Source organism: Drosophila kikkawai, chromosome 3R, assembly GCF_030179895.1.
Source record: "Drosophila kikkawai strain 14028-0561.14 chromosome 3R, DkikHiC1v2, whole genome shotgun sequence".
Lineage (NCBI taxonomy): Eukaryota > Metazoa > Arthropoda > Insecta > Diptera > Drosophilidae > Drosophila > Drosophila kikkawai.
In genome coordinates this window covers 27,785,799-27,803,983 of record NC_091731.1, presented here as the reverse complement: position 1 = coordinate 27,803,983, position 18,185 = coordinate 27,785,799, and the positions used below count along the sequence as shown (strand labels likewise).

The 18,185-nt window shown below is 44.9% G+C and overlaps 5 protein-coding genes across 5 annotated transcripts; 1 reads left to right on the top strand and 4 right to left on the bottom strand.

Annotated features, from left to right (window-relative positions):
• The first annotated feature begins 1,602 nt into the window (after positions 1 to 1,602).
• On the top strand, positions 1,603 to 2,078 carry LOC108080995 (uncharacterized). The gene has a single exon (XM_017175921.3). It carries the CDS (start codon positions 1,671 to 1,673, stop codon positions 1,872 to 1,874), a length of 204 nt encoding a protein of 67 aa, XP_017031410.3. The 5' UTR covers positions 1,603 to 1,670; the 3' UTR covers positions 1,875 to 2,078.
• A 2,916-nt stretch (positions 2,079 to 4,994) lies between these two features.
• Positions 4,995 to 7,781, bottom strand: LOC108080927 (transmembrane protein 135). Its single transcript, XM_017175830.3, has 4 exons — positions 7,490 to 7,781; positions 6,868 to 7,372; positions 5,822 to 6,598; positions 4,995 to 5,681 (listed from the first exon to the last, which is right to left on the bottom strand). The coding sequence occupies exons 2-4, from the start codon at positions 7,018 to 7,020 to the stop codon at positions 5,244 to 5,246; spliced, it is 1,368 nt and encodes a 455-aa protein (XP_017031319.1). The 5' UTR covers positions 7,021 to 7,372; positions 7,490 to 7,781; the 3' UTR covers positions 4,995 to 5,243.
• Positions 7,782 to 8,029: 248 nt separating this feature from the next.
• LOC108080998 (transmembrane protein 135-like) lies at positions 8,030 to 13,378 on the bottom strand. Its single transcript, XM_017175924.1, has 3 exons — positions 13,226 to 13,378; positions 8,525 to 9,301; positions 8,030 to 8,467 (listed from the first exon to the last, which is right to left on the bottom strand). The coding sequence occupies exons 1-3, from the start codon at positions 13,376 to 13,378 to the stop codon at positions 8,030 to 8,032; spliced, it is 1,368 nt and encodes a 455-aa protein (XP_017031413.1).
• LOC138928896 (trichohyalin) lies at positions 9,407 to 12,952 on the bottom strand. The gene has a single exon (XM_070287161.1). The coding sequence runs from the start codon at positions 12,852 to 12,854 to the stop codon at positions 9,444 to 9,446; it is 3,411 nt and encodes a 1,136-aa protein (XP_070143262.1). The 5' UTR covers positions 12,855 to 12,952; the 3' UTR covers positions 9,407 to 9,443.
• An 833-nt stretch (positions 13,379 to 14,211) lies between the features above and the next one.
• LOC108081266 (transmembrane protein 135) lies at positions 14,212 to 17,940 on the bottom strand. The gene is made up of 5 exons (XM_017176362.3): positions 17,438 to 17,940; positions 15,088 to 16,031; positions 14,890 to 15,030; positions 14,663 to 14,829; positions 14,212 to 14,602 (listed from the first exon to the last, which is right to left on the bottom strand). Exons 2-5 carry the CDS (start codon positions 16,015 to 16,017, stop codon positions 14,473 to 14,475), a joined length of 1,368 nt encoding a protein of 455 aa, XP_017031851.1. The 5' UTR covers positions 16,018 to 16,031; positions 17,438 to 17,940; the 3' UTR covers positions 14,212 to 14,472.
• Between the last annotated feature and the right edge of the window lie 245 nt (positions 17,941 to 18,185).

The window sequence follows — 18,185 nt, the reverse complement described above, 5'->3', positions numbered from 1 at the left end:
GAAATAATTTTAATTTATAATGTGAGCACATTCTAGTCTATATATTACTATAAAAAAAGTTATTCAGGGTTCCTTGTTGGAAATGTTTATAGGTTTTTTAAATTGTTAAGATATTAGATCTACAGAATTATCACAATAATTATTATGAAATGTACTATTTTATGGTTCTATCTAAGAATTTATATATAATTCTTTAAAAACATATAGATTAAAGTTATATTTATAATTTAGTTTCCATTCGTTTATATTTCCGGCTTTACAGGATATGAAAATTCGCGAATTAACAAACTCCCAGGAGCAGCTTTCACCTTTATTAATACACTTTTTTGCCCAGTGCCCCAGGAGAGGAAGTGCTCCTAGTCGAGCAGTGAAAACCTTAAGTAGATAGATATAGAAATGTCTCTTTTCGTCCCTGCCGGCATGTGATTTATGTGGTAAATAAAAGAGGGACAGGAACAAGAACAAGAAGTGGAACAAGCTCGGGAATCAAAGCCCGGCCGTAAGATGGGGGCCTCGACTCGAGTCGTCTCAACATGCAACATGGCTTGCAATTGCAGAAGGCAGCCAGCAGGCAGCAGCATGCGGCATGTGGCAAGCGGAATGGGCGAAGACAAAGACAAAAGAAAGGGGCAGGCTGGGACTAGGGATGCGAGTGATACTGAGGCAGACAGACGGCAGGCGAGACGGAGTAAAAGTTTTTAATATTATTTCAAGTCTGAAATGAGGGCAATCAGCAAGTGCAATTGTCGTCGTCGAGCGGCTGGCATAACAAAAGAGCCGTTTTTGGCCACGAAGGGGCGGTGAACAGAACAAAGGCGTCACCCGAGATGGATCCCAGGAAGCCTTCTGCCAATAAGCGATGGGAGTGCGCCCCTGTCAAATGATGCATTCGCCGCCAAAGGAGATGGATAAGAGGTGGCTGGCGGGGAGGCTGGCTGGCTCACTGGCTCACCGGCTATATGCTGGGCCAGAACAAACAAAAGGCAGAGAGATAGCGACAAAGACCCGCTGGAGCAGATGCAGATGCTGATAGGATGGCTTACAAGTAGGTAAACGATGTAGTTTCAATTAAGGATGCTCCGGGAAGATGGCAACCGCGAAGAAAGAGACGGCTAAGGGTGTGCTTGCCTAGCTGATGAAGTCGCTTTCCTTTGAGCCGGGGTCCAGGAGCTATCCTGCCACCGGGATGCACATATCCTTGCCGAGTGAGCGATGGCTGAGGAACGAGTGGCACTGGAACACGAGATGGGCGAATGCGTCAAACTGAACTTGTACCACTAACCCAGTTAGCAGCGCCACGGAACATTCGAACCTGGAACACCCGCTGAGCATGCTACTACGTGCTCTCCATGTATCGTCCTGCGCATCCTGTTTCCTGTTGCGAACACACCCGACCAAATCCGAGTCCCAGCCGAGGCCAAGCCGTAGCCGAAGCGCCCCAGCGAAACGAACGGAAAGTGGACCGTGCTGCGGCAGAGGTTCGATGGAGCAGTTTGAGCGAAATCGCGTTGAACCCCCAAATGTTGAGACACAAATGCCCGCCAGAAGCGAGCTTATCGGGCGAGGGGAATTTCGTTATCATCACAGCCCGGCAACAAAACGTTTTCGACAAGGTTGGCTCGTGCCTGATCCCAGCGATCCCACAGTGGGTCCACAAGCTAGTCGCCGGCATGACGCCTCCCTTTGGCAGCTGGAGCTGCCTCTGCCTGTCCCTGATCTGGCTGCAGCTGAGCCTCATCAACGCCGGCCTGGAGTTCCTGCGCGTGGGCGTGCCCTTGCAGCTGGTGCGGCGCCGGGAGCTGGAGGAGGAGGAGCGGCCCATTGAGGGCGAGTGCACCCTGGGAGCCATTAGCGTTCGAATGTTCGCCTTCTGATGGGTTCTTATCGGTCAATTTTTGGCTGGTCTTTGCACGCTTTATGGGCCTCTTAACTTTGATAATAATTAAACAAAATAGTATGTGTCGAGATATGTCACTAAGTTTAGTTGTTGTAAATATAAAGAACCATGTTCAACGAGACTTACTACATTTTATAAGAACTACTTAAGAATACAATAAAAAATAATTTGATACCTAAAAGTATCTTGATTTGTATTTCAAAGTGAGCTTTTGTATATTTTATGTGCTGATGCTGATTAATCTTATCTGAATGTTTGAAGAAACCTAAAGCTATTATTAGTTTTTATAACTGGTATTTGGTACAAGACAATCTATCATATCTTATATTTCTATATGAATATCTAGATCTTGAAGACTATCAGGGCTGAAAGTAACATATTAAAAAATTTTAATTAAATATATTATATATTTTTATTTTAATTATTATTTTAATAAGAAATCTATGCTACTAAATGTTATATTTTATTTTGCTATAAAGCACACTTAATTATAAATTGATAACTTGCACTTATTTAATAAACAATTAAAATTATAATTACTTAAAATATGATTTTAAAAGCTGGCTAATGCTCAAATAATATTTACTTTGCTTTTCATGCTATAAACATATTTTGTTGTTAATAAACTACACAAAATAAATTCGCTGTGCAGAGATAAAACCCCGTTCAAGGCAAGCAGACCAAAATAAAATGACGAAATAAAATAGGCAATATTATCTACATTGTTATTTTTCGGGTAATTATGGAGGGAATAAAATGAATAACAAATAATAAATAATTAAATGTAAATTTAGAACTTATAGGGGAAATTTCTTTTAATAAAAAGTAAATTTAATAGCTCTGCATTTAGAATTAAAAATTCATATGTACGGCGTTGAAATGGCTCTACTTTTAGATAAGGTGAACGTAATAATACAGCCGATAGCAAGATAATATATATTAGCCCATTTTAGATGGATTTTAGATTGCTTAAAAAATACAGTCTGTAGATATGACTGTGTACTTTTATGAAATGTATTTTTCTAGAAAATATTAAAAATGTTAATGGGTAACCAAATGAAATATTTGTATTTATTTAAATTGTAATATATACATCTGTATATTTACATTTAAATGCAATAACATGAAGACTAAATTACTTGGCATATATCTGAATATATTTGGGCTCCTTAAGAAACGGTTTGTTTATTTATTTGCTATGCATTTCTGGGTTAGACTTTCCCATTCAATCTTTGCCCGACACAACTGCAAATTTTAATTAAAAATTCATCCTGCGAAGGGATAAAATGTGTCATTTATATGGGGCGGCAGTCGGACAGCTTTGGGCTGCTTATCTTGCGTTGACATACCTTGTCAGTTCATAGAAATATCAAATGAAATTTATGGCAACACGAAATTCTCGGCCAAGATGTAAAGAGCTCCTATTTCTTACCTTTTTCGCACTGTTTTTGCCTTGCCTTGTATATTTTTTCTCTTTTTTTTTTACTTTTTCTGACAGTTGAAAGTTCATTTTCTGTTCGATTTGCTCGATGGAGCTTGGGGGCTCGATAATATTTCATTACAGCGCCTTGGGGCGGGAATTTATTCATTTGCATAATTCCCTTGTTTACAATTTGTGTGGCACAGAGAAAGAGCGATTGACTTAAATGAAGTTACAACTTGGCAGCAGCTAAGTGAGAGCAGCAGTTGCAAAATAAGAAAATTTATAATATTCAATTTATATGCACTTTCTGCAGAAGCCTGGCCCTGGGCTCCCTTGAGGAGTAGTAACAACAAGTAGCTGCGGCGCGAGCGGCGGAAACAACTGCAACTGCTAAGCTGATAATCCCAGATTTCGAGGCGCCAACAGCTGCACCCATTCAGCCAGTGCCGCACCACGCCCCCTAATCCGCCCCGGCACCGTGATTAATGAGATTTGTCACTGGCTTCATTTGTATTTTCCATGCTGTTGACTTGGCGCGAAGACAGCTCCTCCACGGACTCATCCCCATCCTCGTCCTAGCCAACCGACCAACCGACATGCATATAAATTTCATAAATACTTGTGCCGCCGCCTGCACAAGTGCAGGGCCCTGGGCCAAGTGACGTGGCATGGCCAACAGCAGCTGGCCGAGAAAATTTGCATTTTCATTATTTTCAACTCAATTTAAAAACGAAAATCACCAAAGACAAACAGCCACGGGTCAGGCTGCGAAGCGGAAGGAAGTCGCTTAGCCGGCTTGCCTTATTATGATTCGCATAAAAATAAAGGCCCCCCTCCTGCCACCGCTCCCCGCTCCCCGTCGATAACTAAGTGCCACATTAAATTTACCCGAGCCTATAATTCATTTGCTAAGCCTCGGCCTCTGTGTTTCGGTTCCGCTGCCAGTTAGAGAGCTTCTCCTCTCGGTACTCCTCCTGTCCGAGATGATCATTAGGCGAGGAGGCACTGAAACACTGAAACTGAGCTTATTATACCCTCCAAGAGGGTAGGCACTCCGAAAAGGAAGTGCAGCGCTCAGGATGATACTTTGTAGTGTAGAAAGAAGGGAAGGTATTTGTTATTACCCTTTGTTTCTTTTATATTAAATCTAAATAATTTAAAACCTTTAAAGCTTATTTTAAAAGAATTTATGCATTGAATTTCCCTCTTAATGGTAAACTCATAACAATAATAAATAAAATCCAATGAGTATAAGATTTATTTATACTCAAATGAATATATTTACTGTCGAATATTCTCTAAAAAATCTATATTTATATATTTACCGTTCTTTAAAATTCTCAACAATAAACCAAAGTATATTGGCCAGCTTGTATTTTTTTTATTTTTTGGTAAAACACCGAATATATTTATTTCAGGGTATTTACAGCTTTGAATGCTCACAGATTCAGACCCATTTTATTCATTTGGTCTTGTGCTTTATTATTATTTTTTTTTTAGTGAATTTGTAGCTGCATTTCGGGTATCTCCACTTGGTCTCAGCCCTGCCCAGCTCAGCTCATCCCGGCTCGCCTCGGCCCGGCTGAGTTATGGTGGGCAATAAATTTATATGACATATAAATGTAAATAATTGAGCAGCGCGGAGCCGCCGTCTAGAGTTGTCACAGCGGTGAGGCTGCGGCTCTGGGGTTGAGATTGGGGTGTGGGACTGGGGATGTTTTGGGGTTCTGAGGGGTAGTCAAGGGGTACCAGCGGCTTGTTGACTCCGTGATTGATGCCGGCCCCCACTCTGCGGCTCCTCGCATAAAAGTCCTTAATGGCCATTCTGCGTCGGGCATTTAATTTAAAGTTTTGCTGCATCTTTTTGTTACACATTTTATTATTTGTTTGGCTCGCGTTTTACAGAAAGCGGAGGGAAACACTCTAGACGGTCAGGGCGCAAATGGGATAGGGTGAGGTCATATCGATGCCCAGCTTCTTGATCACGTAGTTGATCTGGTCCTGGCTCTTCAGCCCATACTCCTCGAAGGACTTCACGTTGAAGCGGCTGATCCGGTTGCCGGAGATGTTCTGCAGGAACTTGTAGTAGCTGGGCCGCAGTGAGCGTGCCTCCAGGATGGCCGAGTGGAAGAGCACGGCCGTGAAGAATCCGTACATCAGCATGGAGAAGTGCGGCACCTCGGGCACCTTGCCCTCGGCCACGCCCCAGTTGTACAGGAGCTGCAGGGACTTCCACATCAGGTAAAGAGCCACCGTGGTGTTGGGGAAATTTAGGAGGCCAATCGAACCCAGGAGGCCAGCCGGAATGGCAAAGAGGGCACTGTCGTATCCACAGCTATGACGCAGGCCACAGGAAGTTGTCTGCAAGACGATGATAAGATATAGATAATATAAGATATATAATAAATAACTGAAAAATTACTTAATGCCGGATATTCTAATATTTTACGAACTATGCTAAAAAAGATTTAGTTTAACAGAAGTTGTAAGGATTTCCTCACCTTAAAGAGCAGCGAGAAGATGCCTAGAGCCAGGCCCAACTGCAGGGATCCCTTGTTGAAGATCTGCTTGCGCCACTGCATTTTAAGCTGGAATATCTTGGTAATGTTCAGCAGCAGCTTGAGGCCCACCTGGAGACCCATGCCGCCCAGGAAAGGCTTCAGTCCACCGAGGAGGGCATACGGCGCACAGCCTCTTTTGTGCGGACAACTGGGATGCTTGGTGGTCAGAAAGCGATCGTAGAGCTGCAGGTACGCGGTGATGCTGCGGAAGTTCAGAGGTCGCTGGCGAGAGCTCTGTGAGGTGGTCACCATTGGCGTCTTTAATGGACCCTCCTCCTCTTTGCCCACTATCACACCCAATCCTTTGAAAGTGGCATCCTTGGCCACTGTCTTGTGCAGGCCAGCACGGTACATGTACATCAGGGCTGTGACACTCAGACCCATGATGAGCACCTGGCCATTGGGAATGGACCGAACCAGTCCCCGGGACTCCATCATCTTCCACAGCGTCTCGATGCCCACGTTGGCCACATACATGGCCAGTGGGGCACGTCGTTCTGGTCGCTCGGCGGCCAAGGAAATGAAACTGGAAATAAAGGAGGGTAGCCAAGCCACCGTTCCGAAGTAGAATCCGCCGAGTAGCTGTCTCAGGAAACACACGCAAAAGACGAAGAGGCCTCCGTTCAACGAAAGGAAAGCTGTCGACTGCAGGATACCGGCGGCGGTGCGTCCAAGGTCCTTGAGCGAGGGTATGCGACCCCTCATGACCAGCGCCAACTGTGAAGAAAAAGACAGATTAGATTGTGAATCCTAAATATTCTGTTTATGTTTATAAGTAAATAATATAAATATAATTTCCAATCTCTTCTTTAGATATTTTGAAATTTAAAAGAGTCTTGGGAAATTTTATATAGTTTTTGTTAAGTACAACTAGTACTTGCAATCAGTTCTCTTTTAAGAGTTCCCTATTAAAACACGAACTTCGTACCGTATCAATTTTGTGCAGGTGCCAAATTCTTGCTAATTTTAGCCCATTCTCAACTTACCAGGTAAACAGTGGCGTAGGTGCGCAGACTGGGGGGAATCTCGGAGAGCATCATGCCCGCCGCGGCGCAGGCACAGCTCGAGGTCCACGGGTGATTGTACTCATGACAGCTGCAATTGAAGGCGATTTCCGCCAGTTTACTCTGGACAGCCATGATCTACTTTGAATATTGACTTCTGCTCGGTGGACGACGATTATCGAATTATAGCTCCGTGGAGATGATAAAGCTTATCGGGAAGGGGCCTATCGCCGAAAAGTGCGAAGGTGCCACGCTATGCTAACTTAATCTGAACGCTCTACTTCGATTTGATTTTCCGGATTTGTGAGACTCCGCCCGGTTTCAATGTAATTTCAGGCGGAGAACTTTCCGTAATGGGTCACGAAGGCTGCCAAGGTTCCGTGTTATCAGTAGTAGCCTCTTTTGGGTTTCAAGCTCCTCGGTTTCCAGGAATATCCGCTACAGCATTTCCTGGATCAGCTGCTGCTGGACAACCACCAAGATTCAGCTGTTGATTGGATTTTCCAGGGAAACATAAATGGAAATAAAAATATCTTAAAATGTTGTAATATTTAAAAGGGGGTCCAAATACATAATTTCATGTCTCTATTGTACAAATACTCACCAAATAGTTTGTTGTTCCAGCTAAGTTTAAGAGTTTATTATGTGGTTTAATCTGAAATTTCACGTTCGGACCTTGTCGGCCATCAAAATAGAACTAACTCCCGTCACGACTTGGCCAAGTGAGCGGAACGTGTGGACGCACCTTATGAGCTTCATTCCATTCCATTCCGGCTGTAATCAGCCCTCTCCCCAAATTCCACGCAAGTGGCTCGGCTGAAGTGCGTCGGATGCGATGCGGCGCTTATCGCATCCACGCGAGCCGAAAGTTAGCTTTGGCTGTTCGATGGCCGATCGGTTTGTTGACGCTGCGTCACCCACAGCTGGTTGGGATTCTTATCAACTCCCAAGAGCTCACCTACATGTGCGTTTATTGCCTTGGAATTCTCTTAGTTCCGCATTGGGCTCTCTTCGGAAGAATAAAAAAGCTTAATTACAAATTAAAATATTAAAATCTTTATTTTAACAATACTAATTAAATGGGAAAAAGGCTTGATAATAAGTAAAAATGTGACTAATATATAGGCATCGCCTAAGCAATATTCTAGACACTCATGGCGAATTTTGGGTAAGGTGAATTCCAGACAATGCCCAGTTTGTTGATCACTTGGTTTGCCTGGTCCTGGCTTCCAACTCCAAAAGCCTCGAAGGGCTTTAAATTGAACCTGCTAAGGCGGCTGCCGGAAATGGTTTCAATAAACTTGTAGTAGCTGGGCCGCATGGATTGCGCTTCCAATATGGTCGCATGGCAGAGCACAGCAGTGAAAAGCCCATACAGTATCATTGCGAAGTGTGGCACCTCGGGAACCCATCCCTCAGCGGCGCCCCAGTTGTACAAGAGCTGCAGGGACTTCCACATCAGGTAGAGAGCCACCGTGGTGTTTGGAAACTGCAGGAGGCCAATCGAACCGAGGAGGCCAGCCGGAATGGCGAAGATGGCACTGTCGTATCCACAGCTATGACGCAGGCCACAGGAAGTTGTCTAAAAGGATCGGTGAAAATGGTAATGAAATATAATTTGAGAGTTTACATAACCCACCTTAAAAAGCAACGAGAAGATGCCCAGCGCCAGGCCCAGTTGCAGGGATCCCTTGTTGAAGATCTGCTTGCGCCACTGCATCTTGAGCTGGAATATCTTGGGAATGTTGAGCAGCAGCTTGAGGCCCACCTGGAGACCCACGCCGCCCAGGAAAGGCTTCAGTCCGCCGAGGAGGGCATACGGCGCACAGCCTCTTTTGTGCGGACAACTGGGATGCTTGGTGGTCAGAAACCGATCGTAGAGCTGCAGGTACGCGGTGATGCTGCGGAAGTTCAGGGGTCGCTGGCGAGAGCTCTGTGAGGTGGTCACCGTAGGCGTCTTTAGTGGACCCTCCTCCTCTTTGCCCACTATCACACCCAATCCTTTGAAAGTGGCATCCTTGGCCACTGTCTTGTGCAGACCGGCGCGGTACATGTACATCAGGGCTGTGACACTCAGACCCATGATGAGCACCTGGCCATTAGGAATGGACCGAACCAGTCCCCGGGACTCCAGCATCTTCCACAGCGTCTCGATGCCTACGTTGGCCACATACATGGCCAGTGCAGTTCGGCGCTCTGGTCGCTCGGCGGCCAACGATATGGAGCTGACCAAGAGTGAAGGTATCAAAGAAGCGGTGCTGAAGTAGAATCCACCCAGCAACTGCCGCACCAGGCAAATGGCTAGAATGAAAAGGCTTCCATTTAATGAGAGAAACGCCGTTGACTGAAGAATGCCAGCTGCAGTGCGTCTGACGTCCTTAAGCGATGGTATGCGGCCCCTCATGATTAAAGCCAGCTAGAATAGGTATAAATAATTGGGAATTACGTATAATTATTGATTTTGTTAATATTAACATTTTAATGAATTAAACAAAACTAAATTAATAGTAAATAAACATAAACTATTATTTCAGGACACCTTATAAAGTATATCCGTTTTACTGCAAGCCAAGTCGCAGATCTTTCCATGTTCTGTAGAGTTTATCGATTCTCTGGAGGATCTTGTTTAGCTGTGGGTCCAGGTCGCAAAAATGGTTCAATAGCTCTAAAACAAGGTGCTCACGGTCCAGTCCGCTCAACTGCTCCCCTGACTGCTCATAGGTGACTTGCTGTCTAATTTCTTGTCTTCCGAAAGTACAATTATTCAGGTTAGAAAGCTGTGTTTCCATCTGGCCATCTAAATGGGAAATGGTCTTCAGGACTTTAGGCGAAACATTTTCCATGCCTTGAAGGAGGGGATCGATAAGAGATTGGAAAACGTGCCTGGGTGGCTTTATGTCTTCTTGGGCTTTGGCCTTTTCATACAGAAAATAATCGACTAATTGCCCAGCTTTCTGCGTCAAGTTTTTATGAATAAGATTGTTTACCGTGATCTTCTTAGCGTCGGACAACTTCCTCTGCAAAATACTATTCTGGGCAGCCAGTGTTTCTTGATTAAGTTCTGTTGGTCGTGATCCGCTCAAGAGTTGAGAGAAAGTCTGGCGATGGAGCATCTGTTTCTTCATTTGGATGTGTCGACCTTGGCTGATATGCGGATAACGCTTCCTGCCAGTTTTGGTACAGTAGGATACGATGCTTCCTGAATAAATTTTCTTCTCGGGCAAAGCCATTCGTGGGATGGGAGGTTTAGGTACTAAATCGTCCACTTCTTTGTAGACGCGAAATGAATTCAGTTGAGGGAGATCCTCACCTTTGGACTCCATCTCAGTGCGCTCCCGGTCTCCCGCTTGAAGAGGCTGATCCTTTGGCGTCTGAATTGACCCGACGTGACTTTCTTTGGAATGCGATCGGCCGTCACCTTCAGTGGTTGCATCTTCTCCCACAGATTGAATCCTATTTAATATTGCCTCAACATCTAGAAGCTCCAGCAAGCATTTGTACCTCAAGATATTTTCTTGCTTCCAGTTCTCTTGAGATATTTTCCGGGAGCTTGAGATAAGATCCCTTTTCTTTGTAGATCCCCCTTTTACCCTAGGCAAATGCTTCTGCTTCTGGATCTCTTCACAGCTTTCACAGATTTGCTTTGTGAGCAGGTCCTTCTCTTTCTGGTTCTTCTTCAAACTACTCTGGAGAGGCTTCCGCTCTTGACATATTTGCTCGACCTGGTTCAGAAAGTTTTCATGTGCTTGACGAACAGCTATATCGCTATCTGATTGCTCTGACTTGCAGTCCTCTAGTGGCTGCTCCTCCATATATCTCTTCTCGGTCTGATTTTTGAATAATTCTACCCTAATACATTTCTCGGATAGCTCCTCTATATCTTTAGGCAATCTATCATCGGCTTCGACCTCCAAAGTTAAATCATCTCCCGCATATTGAATCTTCTGTAGTGCATGCTCAACATTCTGAAGCTCCTGCAAGCATTTCTTTTTGATGATCTTTGCTTGCATCCGGTTGTCTTGAGCCATTTTTAAAGAGTAAGAAATGAGATCCCTTTTCCGCGTGGATCCCCCCTCTGCCCTTGCCAAAGTCTTTTGCTTTTTAAACTCCTCACAGCGGTCTCTGATCTGCTTAGTAAGCAGGTCCCTCTCTATCTGGATTTTTTTCAAACAACTTTGGAGATCTCCATATGGGTCTGCTTTAGGCTCACTCTTTTGACATAACTCCGCGGCCAGGTTCAGGAATTTTTCATGTGCTTGTTGAACAACCATATCGCTATCTGATTGCTGTGACATCCTGTCTTCTGGTGGCTGCTCCTCCATATTCCTCTTCTTGGTCTGTTTTTTGACTTTATTGTGGTCATTATTCAAGCGTTCCTCTTCAATGCTTTGGCCCGACAGCTTTTCTTCTTTACGTTTGGGTAGAGCTTCTTCACTGATCGGCTCTGTTTGCTCACTGGCCTCTCTTAGGAACTCTTTTTTAGCTCTTATTTCTTCCTTCCTTCTTTCCCTTTCTTGTGCCGGACTTAATTCTCCTACTGGTACGTCATACTTCTTTTGAAGATTGATCCATTTTGCCAGCATCCTTTTCTCCCTAGAATTAAAGGAGTCGTCTCCATTTTCCGTCTCTCTATTTTCTGATTTTTCTTGTGACTCGTTCTCTTTGAATTCTTGGTTTCTTTCAAATTTAACTTTTCTTTTACTGTCTTCTCCCCTCTTCGTTTTTGAACCGATCACATTCAGTGCATCTGTCGGTTCTTCCTGGTTCGCTTCCTGCTCCTTGTGAAACTTGCTTTTATCTTTCTGACTCCTCCTTTCCCCTTTTGCGATCTGTCTGCGGTTATCAGCTTGCTCTCGATCCAACCGCTCCTCCTTCAGACGCGCTCGTTCAGCCAGCGCTTTTTCGCGGTGAAACTGCTTGAGTCCTTCATAGGCCATCACCTTTTGCTTGACATTCTCCGCCCGCAAGACGGATTGCTGCTCACGGACATCGCAATGTCCACAGTTGGTAGCAAGGGGCAGAGAGCATGACCTGTGAAATGTCTGACACTTAACATTCTTCCTGGCTTCTTGGACTGGCTCTTCTAACTTCACTTTCTTTTCGACCTCTTTAGCTTTATCTTGTCTTTGGTGATGAGCTGGCACCTTGCTTAAGTGATCCTTTCGGGGTAGAGGACGCGGGCTCTGTGCTTCCCGTCTCTTGTTCATTAGATAGCGCTCATGATCACGACGTTCCTTGACCTTTAGCTGCTGCTCGAGTAAACGACTCTCTCGTAGCTGGCGGGCCTCTGCCTTTCGCTGGAGGTCTAACTGACGCTGCTCTGCCGCCCAATGGAGACCATCGTTTAGAACCCGCTGGCGCTCTCTATCTCGTTTCTTCTTTATCTCCTGCCTCTTGCGTGCTCGATCCAACAGATCGCGATCCCTCTGGCCCACCTGGACTCTAACCTCCTTGATTCCGGTGCCTTCTTTGGGCTGCGAGCTGACGGAAGTCTCATTAAACCATAGCCCTCGCTCCTCCCGTCGGTATTGCTTCTCCAGCGTATTTAGGTGCTCAACTCTCTGGGGCCAAGCGAAAGGAGACGGTCGCCTGCTTCGGCTGCGGCGGAACAGACTCTCCGTAGAGGGCTTGGGCGCCTCTACCTCCGGCGGACTGAAGCGGAGCAATCGTTGCCGCCCCTCCTCGTCGAGGAGCAGACGTAGATCAGTGCGGCATTTGACGTGAGTAGTGAAGGGCTTCGACAGGCGGCCCACCAGTCGCAGTTGCCGCACCATCTGGTCCAGTACGCAATCGCGTGCCCTGGCCTGATGCTCAGCACAACTATTGAGATAACTAAGCCAACTTTTGCATAGGGCACGATCTTCGGCAGAATTCTTTTGGCGTATCAGATGGCGGATGAGGTCCATTTTCTTGCGACAACTACGCTGGAGGAGCTCCTCACCTGTGATTACTGTTTTGTTATTCGCCATAGAAAATGTAGTACAAAATTTTATTTCGTTTAAGTTGCGCGTTGAGATCTCGAACTAACAATAACTTTGCTTTCTCACAACTGACTGTTGATACTCGGATTAAAGATCAGTAAACTCCTGGTTTGCTTTGTTTAGTATGCTGTTAATTATAATGCCAGCTTTGCGCAAATTCGTATATGGATACATAAGGTTTAAGAAAGAGTAGAGAAGATCAAAGAGTATTTAAAAATGCCTGCCCAAAGGTAGGCTACAGACTTGGGGGAAACGTCTGCAGTTTCACATTTATCTGGGAACTTTCTTCTATGAATTATGAATTATATATAAACCAATCGTTTGACCCTTTTTTTAGTATCTCCAAGTAATAAACTTACCAGATACACAGTGCCATAGATGCGTAGGCTCGCTGGAAATATGGACATCATCATTCCAGCCGCTGAACAGGCACAGCTCGAGGTCCAGGGATGTATATACTCCTGGCAGGTACAATTGAAGGCGATCTCCGCCAGTTTGCTTTGTGCCGCCATGACTCCACTTTGTATATTGACTGCGATTATGGAATAGCTACCAGACGGTAGGTGATAAAGGTTATCGGGGGAAGTGGTGCGGAACTATAGCCAAATGAGGCCCATTAATCTAAATTCAGTCCGGCGGCTACGCAGAATATAGACTGTTTCCAGTCGAGTAGAACTAACTAACTTCGGCACGATGAAATTTGTATACCCTTGCAGTTCTCAATTAGATCTTAGTATATTTTTTTATTTTTACAGGTGCACAGATACAGTTTTCACAGTTTTACAATTTTCTCTACATCTGGCGATCTGGATGTTGATGCTAATACCTACTTTAAAGGGTCGTAACCGTCTCCTACTCTGCGTTCCAAACTTCTGACTAAAATCATAATGCAAGGGTATAAAAACACTACTATCAGTTTAGATTTAACTTTCCAGTAGTTTTAGCTGGATCATTGTACTAGTTACCTTTAGTCATCCACATACTTTAGGCAGCCATAAAATACCATTGACTGCGATACGGGAGTTTACGCAGACTTGGTTGTTCTCAGAAGCCACAGTCACCAGGTGCGTCGTGCGTTCCCAATCGCGGCAAGTGATTCGGGATAAGTGCGTCTAGTGTGATGACATCGCACACACGCTGCGGTTTGTTTACGTTATCCACAGGCTTGGGGTCTGTTATCAGCAATTCGAAGTTCCCCCTCACGAAAAAAGCTAATTTCCATACAATTCTTTGAGTGGCTAGTCTAAGAAATAGCTTCAAAGCTTTTAAAGACTTTTGGGGATGTTCTGATTTTCATATTCGACAATTCGAGAGATGCCTTAGTGCCAGTGAAAACACCTTAAACTTGGTTTGTAATTATCATGCTGAGTTTTATTGATATAAAAAACTGCTATCAAGACGAACAGTCAACACAATTTACAATCCACCCACACTTGCTTAGTATAGTAATCGTTGGACGCTCTCAGAGAGCGGGAGACTCTTGTCGTATATATATACAAATAGCTATCAAACGCAGATTAATGGATATATGGAGATATGTAGGGTGAGGCCGCTAACCAAGACGACTGACTAACTGTACATGCGCCAGAAGCGTCCTGATGTTGGCTCAGGAGGCGAACGAGAAGGCTGGCAGCGGTCCCTTCTCTACGATGTTCAGAGCCTTGATGGTGTCCAGCGCCTGTTGCTGACTCCCCAGACCCAGTACATCGAAGGCGCTCAGATTAAATCTGCTTAGTCTGCCAAATATAAGGAATCGTTAATCTAATGCTTACGCACCGCGGTTAAACTTTGCTCACCTATCGCCCGAGATGGCCTGCAGAAACTTAAAGTAGCTGGGGCGCAGGCTCTTGGGCTCCAAGATGCCCGCGTGGAAGAGCACGGCTGTGAAGAAGGAGTACAGGAACAGCATAAAGTGAGGGATGTGCGGCAAAATGCCTCGCTTCTGGCCCATGGCACAAAGGATCTGCAAGGAGAGGATTGTGTTAAAATAAACCTTTTATCTATAAACCCAATATAAACCCACCTGCAGAGCCTGCCACATGACATACAAGGCCACCGTGTTGTCCGGATACAGGGTAAAGGCCACGGACGAAATTAATCCTGCTGGAATGGCAAATCTGGCATCATCCCGGTTAAAACTGTGGCGCAGCAGACAGGAGACCGCCTGTAAATATCAATAAGGTTACTGCTGCTCAACCGAACGCCAAGGTTTGCTACTTTCTTTGTACAGGAAGGAGAAGCTGCCCATAAACATTCCCAGCTGCAAGGTGCCCTGGTTAAAGACCTGCTTTTTCCACGCCATCTTTCCGGAGACTATGCGCTTAGCGTTCATCAGCATCTTAAGGGCCACCTGAAGCGCCACTCCTCCCACAAAGGGTTTGATACCGCCCATCACCGAGTAGCTCATGCAGCTCTGCTGGTGCCCGCAGCTGGCGTGCTTGGCGCGGATCAGGTTGCTGTAGATTCGCACAAAGTCCGATACGGAGGAGAAGCTAACGGGGGGTCGGCTTCTGGAGGGAGCTGGTTGCTCGCCTGGAACTATTGGTGCGTCCTTGGCCACCGGTCCAGCCTCCTCTTTGCCCACAAAGATGCGGAGAATGTTGAAGATGGAACCCTTGGAGACGCCCAGTCGGTAGATGTAGAGTAGGGCCGCCATGCTCACGCCAAAGATAAGAGTCTGGCCGTGGGGTATGGAACGCACCAAACCCCTTGACTCGGCCATCTTCCACAACGACTCAGTGGCCACGTTGGCCACGTACAGAGTGAGCAGCGGTCGGCGGGCGGGACGCTCCACCAGAATGGCGCTGAACGAGGCAAAGAAACACGGTATAAAGGCCACCGTGGAGAGGTGATAGCGACCCAAGACGTTTCGTAGCAGACAATTGTACAGGATGAAGGTGTAGGCGTTGGTCACCAGGAAAGCCGTCGACTGTATGATCCCCAGGAGGGTACGCCGCAGATCCTCCAAACTGGGCACTTTGTGGCGCATCAGCAAGGAGATGGCGTAGACGATGGTGTAGACACGCAGGCAGTAAGGTGTGGCCGAGAGGAGGATCCCAGCAGTGGCGCTCACGCAATGGTCTGTCCAAGGGTGCTGGAAGTCCTTGCAGGTGATGCACAGTGGGTCAATTAGCTTGCTTTGCCCCGCCATCGTTGAAGGTAAATCTGTGTGCAAGAAAACATATAATAAAAATATTTGTCTTAATGCTGGGAATAATATTTTTAATAAATTAAAATCGACAATTTTGTGGGTGGCCGAAATCAATTTGAATCGTTAGTCACTATACATGGGGTGGCCGGGTCCGAGTCCGTTTCTTAACCTTTAATCTTATCTGCAGGCTACAAGTGCTTGCAGCGTTATTGTTCTGCTTTCTGCGCTATCGGTTGTTCCACTGAACTTGAAATAGTACCAAAATTAGCTTAGGTTTTTTAAATGTTTTTAATTATTTTTTTATTTTGCGAAGGACGCACTGCACCTGCTGCTGGCCAGGCCAGAACTGACTGGTTCCCGCGAAGCAAGCCTGAGAAGTTGGATTGGCGGATTACAGCTGGTTAGCGGGTATCTGTGACAATTTACTGCTGTCTATCGATAAGATATATACGTGATTAGCCGACTCGGGGGGATTTTGCCTTTAGCAAGAGCAAAGAGTAGTCAATGCGGTAGAAAAAGCTGTTCAAAGTTGGTATTCTAATCATTTGGTGTCGGGTAACTAATCATAAAGTTGATGTTCATTAAAAAAGCTTAGACTTTTATAGGCTGTATTTTTAACTATTAAATTATAAATACTTAATTTTTAGGTAGAATGTAAAATGTTAAAATATGTTAATTATTTATTTCTACTATATTTCTAAAAGAAAAGGGTTTAAATACCAGAAAGAGTAGTATGACATAAGATAAAATAAAGCTTGTTTATTATTTCTCAAATAAATATTTTAATGTCGGAGAGTGGGGTCATAAAAAAGCATGTTTATTAGTTTTCTAATAATAATCTAATAGTCCCCAAATGTATTTACAAAACTCTAAAACTATAGATTAGTTTGCTTAGCAACAGACATATTGATATGGCTAGATTGACTCGTCTGTTAACAGAAGAAGCAAATAAAACTATCTCAATTTTGCAATTTATAAAAGAATAACTCTCCTAAAAGTTACGATGGCAATAAATAAAGAACACCTTTAGAATTTATTGGTTTTACTTTGATGACAAAGCACTATAATAGTAGTTTATACTTTGGATTAGGCCAATGTTAGATAAGAGGTTTTTCTTGTGTAAGTATAACAATGTGATAGCATTTATTAACCCAGATAAAACTAACCTAGGCTACATTAGATTATACTATATATATTATAAATATATATTATAAAGTTGTAGCTGTAACCAAAGCTATCTGCCTCTCGAAACCTCACTTTCCCACTCGCGATTTGCATAAGAAATATGGATGGGAAGTCACTGGCCTCCGGGTCAAGTCGAGATCTTTGCGCAACGGCTGGGCGAGATACGGAGTCCGGGGGGGACTGGAGCGTGCTAATCTCCATTGTCGAACTACTTAGTAGGTAGAGAGGTACTCACCAGTCAACTACTGGACACTTGACTGCGGCAATAAAGTGATCGAAGCCTAATCGCCGATTTATTCGCTGCTTGATTTGAGATACGGCCTATGTTGGCACACACAGATTGGCCTGACTGAGCCGAGAGAGCTACGGATCCGAATTTCGGAATGGGAATTTGACAGATTAACGAGATGAATCGGGTGACGCGCAGCGCCTGCTGTGAATCCGGATTTTATGTGTATGCCCCGTGAGTACTCCGTAGCTTGCATCGGATGGAATCGGCCGAGTATATAGTACTTTGTGTAGATGAAGATGGAAAGCGGCGCAGCAAAGTCCAACCGACCAACAACAACAAGTGGTCGCTGGGGCGGCGCCGTGGAGGAGTTCTCTTCGATTCCGCTGCTCTGAAGCAGCAGCTGCTTCGCCCGTGCTAGCAGGCCGTCAGCTGCATATTTCCCTTTGTCACAGCAACGGCGTTTATCTCACTTTTATCAGCGTTTTTAAACGGGGCAATTTAGCGTTTTGTAAACAATAATAACAACTGCTGGTCATATGCTGCGCCTATCGATATATCGATAGCGCGGGACAATCGATTGGTGAGCCCGCGGCGATGTTAGGTTGACGATAGGGCGCGCGAGTTTGAAGTGGAAATTAGAGATGCTGTGAGATAATATTACCAATTTTACTGGGGACTTGTTTAATAAATACTATATTGCAAGAATTTAAGAGCATTTCGTTTTTAATTTCTAGCCATTCAAAGTGTAAGG

What these genes read in the sequence shown, in the direction of transcription:
- LOC108080927 (XM_017175830.3), bottom strand. Translation starts at nt 7,020, where the DNA reads ATGGCTGTCCAGAGTAAACTGGCGGAAATCGCCTTCAATTGCAGCTGT. An exon ending in CCTACGCCACTGTTTACCTG is followed by an intron (nt 6,599 to 6,867) that starts GTAAGTTGAGAA and finishes TTTTCTTCACAG; the next exon opens with TTGGCGCTGGTCATGAGGGG. An exon ending in TCTTCTCGCTGCTCTTTAAG is followed by an intron (nt 5,682 to 5,821) that starts GTGAGGAAATCC and finishes ATCGTCTTGCAG; the next exon opens with ACAACTTCCTGTGGCCTGCG.
- LOC108081266 (XM_017176362.3), bottom strand. Translation starts at nt 16,017, where the DNA reads ATGGCGGGGCAAAGCAAGCTAATTGACCCACTGTGCATCACCTGCAAG. An exon ending in TCATGTGGCAGGCTCTGCAG is followed by an intron (nt 14,830 to 14,889) that starts GTGGGTTTATAT and finishes CTCTCCTTGCAG; the next exon opens with ATCCTTTGTGCCATGGGCCA. An exon ending in CAGGCCATCTCGGGCGATAG is followed by an intron (nt 14,603 to 14,662) that starts GTGAGCAAAGTT and finishes TATATTTGGCAG; the next exon opens with ACTAAGCAGATTTAATCTGA.
- LOC108080998 (XM_017175924.1), bottom strand. Translation starts at nt 13,378, where the DNA reads ATGGCGGCACAAAGCAAACTGGCGGAGATCGCCTTCAATTGTACCTGC. An exon ending in TCTATGGCACTGTGTATCTG is followed by an intron (nt 9,302 to 13,225) that starts GTAAGTTTATTA and finishes TACCTATTCTAG; the next exon opens with CTGGCTTTAATCATGAGGGG. An exon ending in TCTTCTCGTTGCTTTTTAAG is followed by an intron (nt 8,468 to 8,524) that starts GTGGGTTATGTA and finishes CGATCCTTTTAG; the next exon opens with ACAACTTCCTGTGGCCTGCG.
- LOC108080995 (XM_017175921.3), top strand. Translation starts at nt 1,671, where the DNA reads ATGACGCCTCCCTTTGGCAGCTGGAGCTGCCTCTGCCTGTCCCTGATC.
- LOC138928896 (XM_070287161.1), bottom strand. Translation starts at nt 12,854, where the DNA reads ATGGCGAATAACAAAACAGTAATCACAGGTGAGGAGCTCCTCCAGCGT.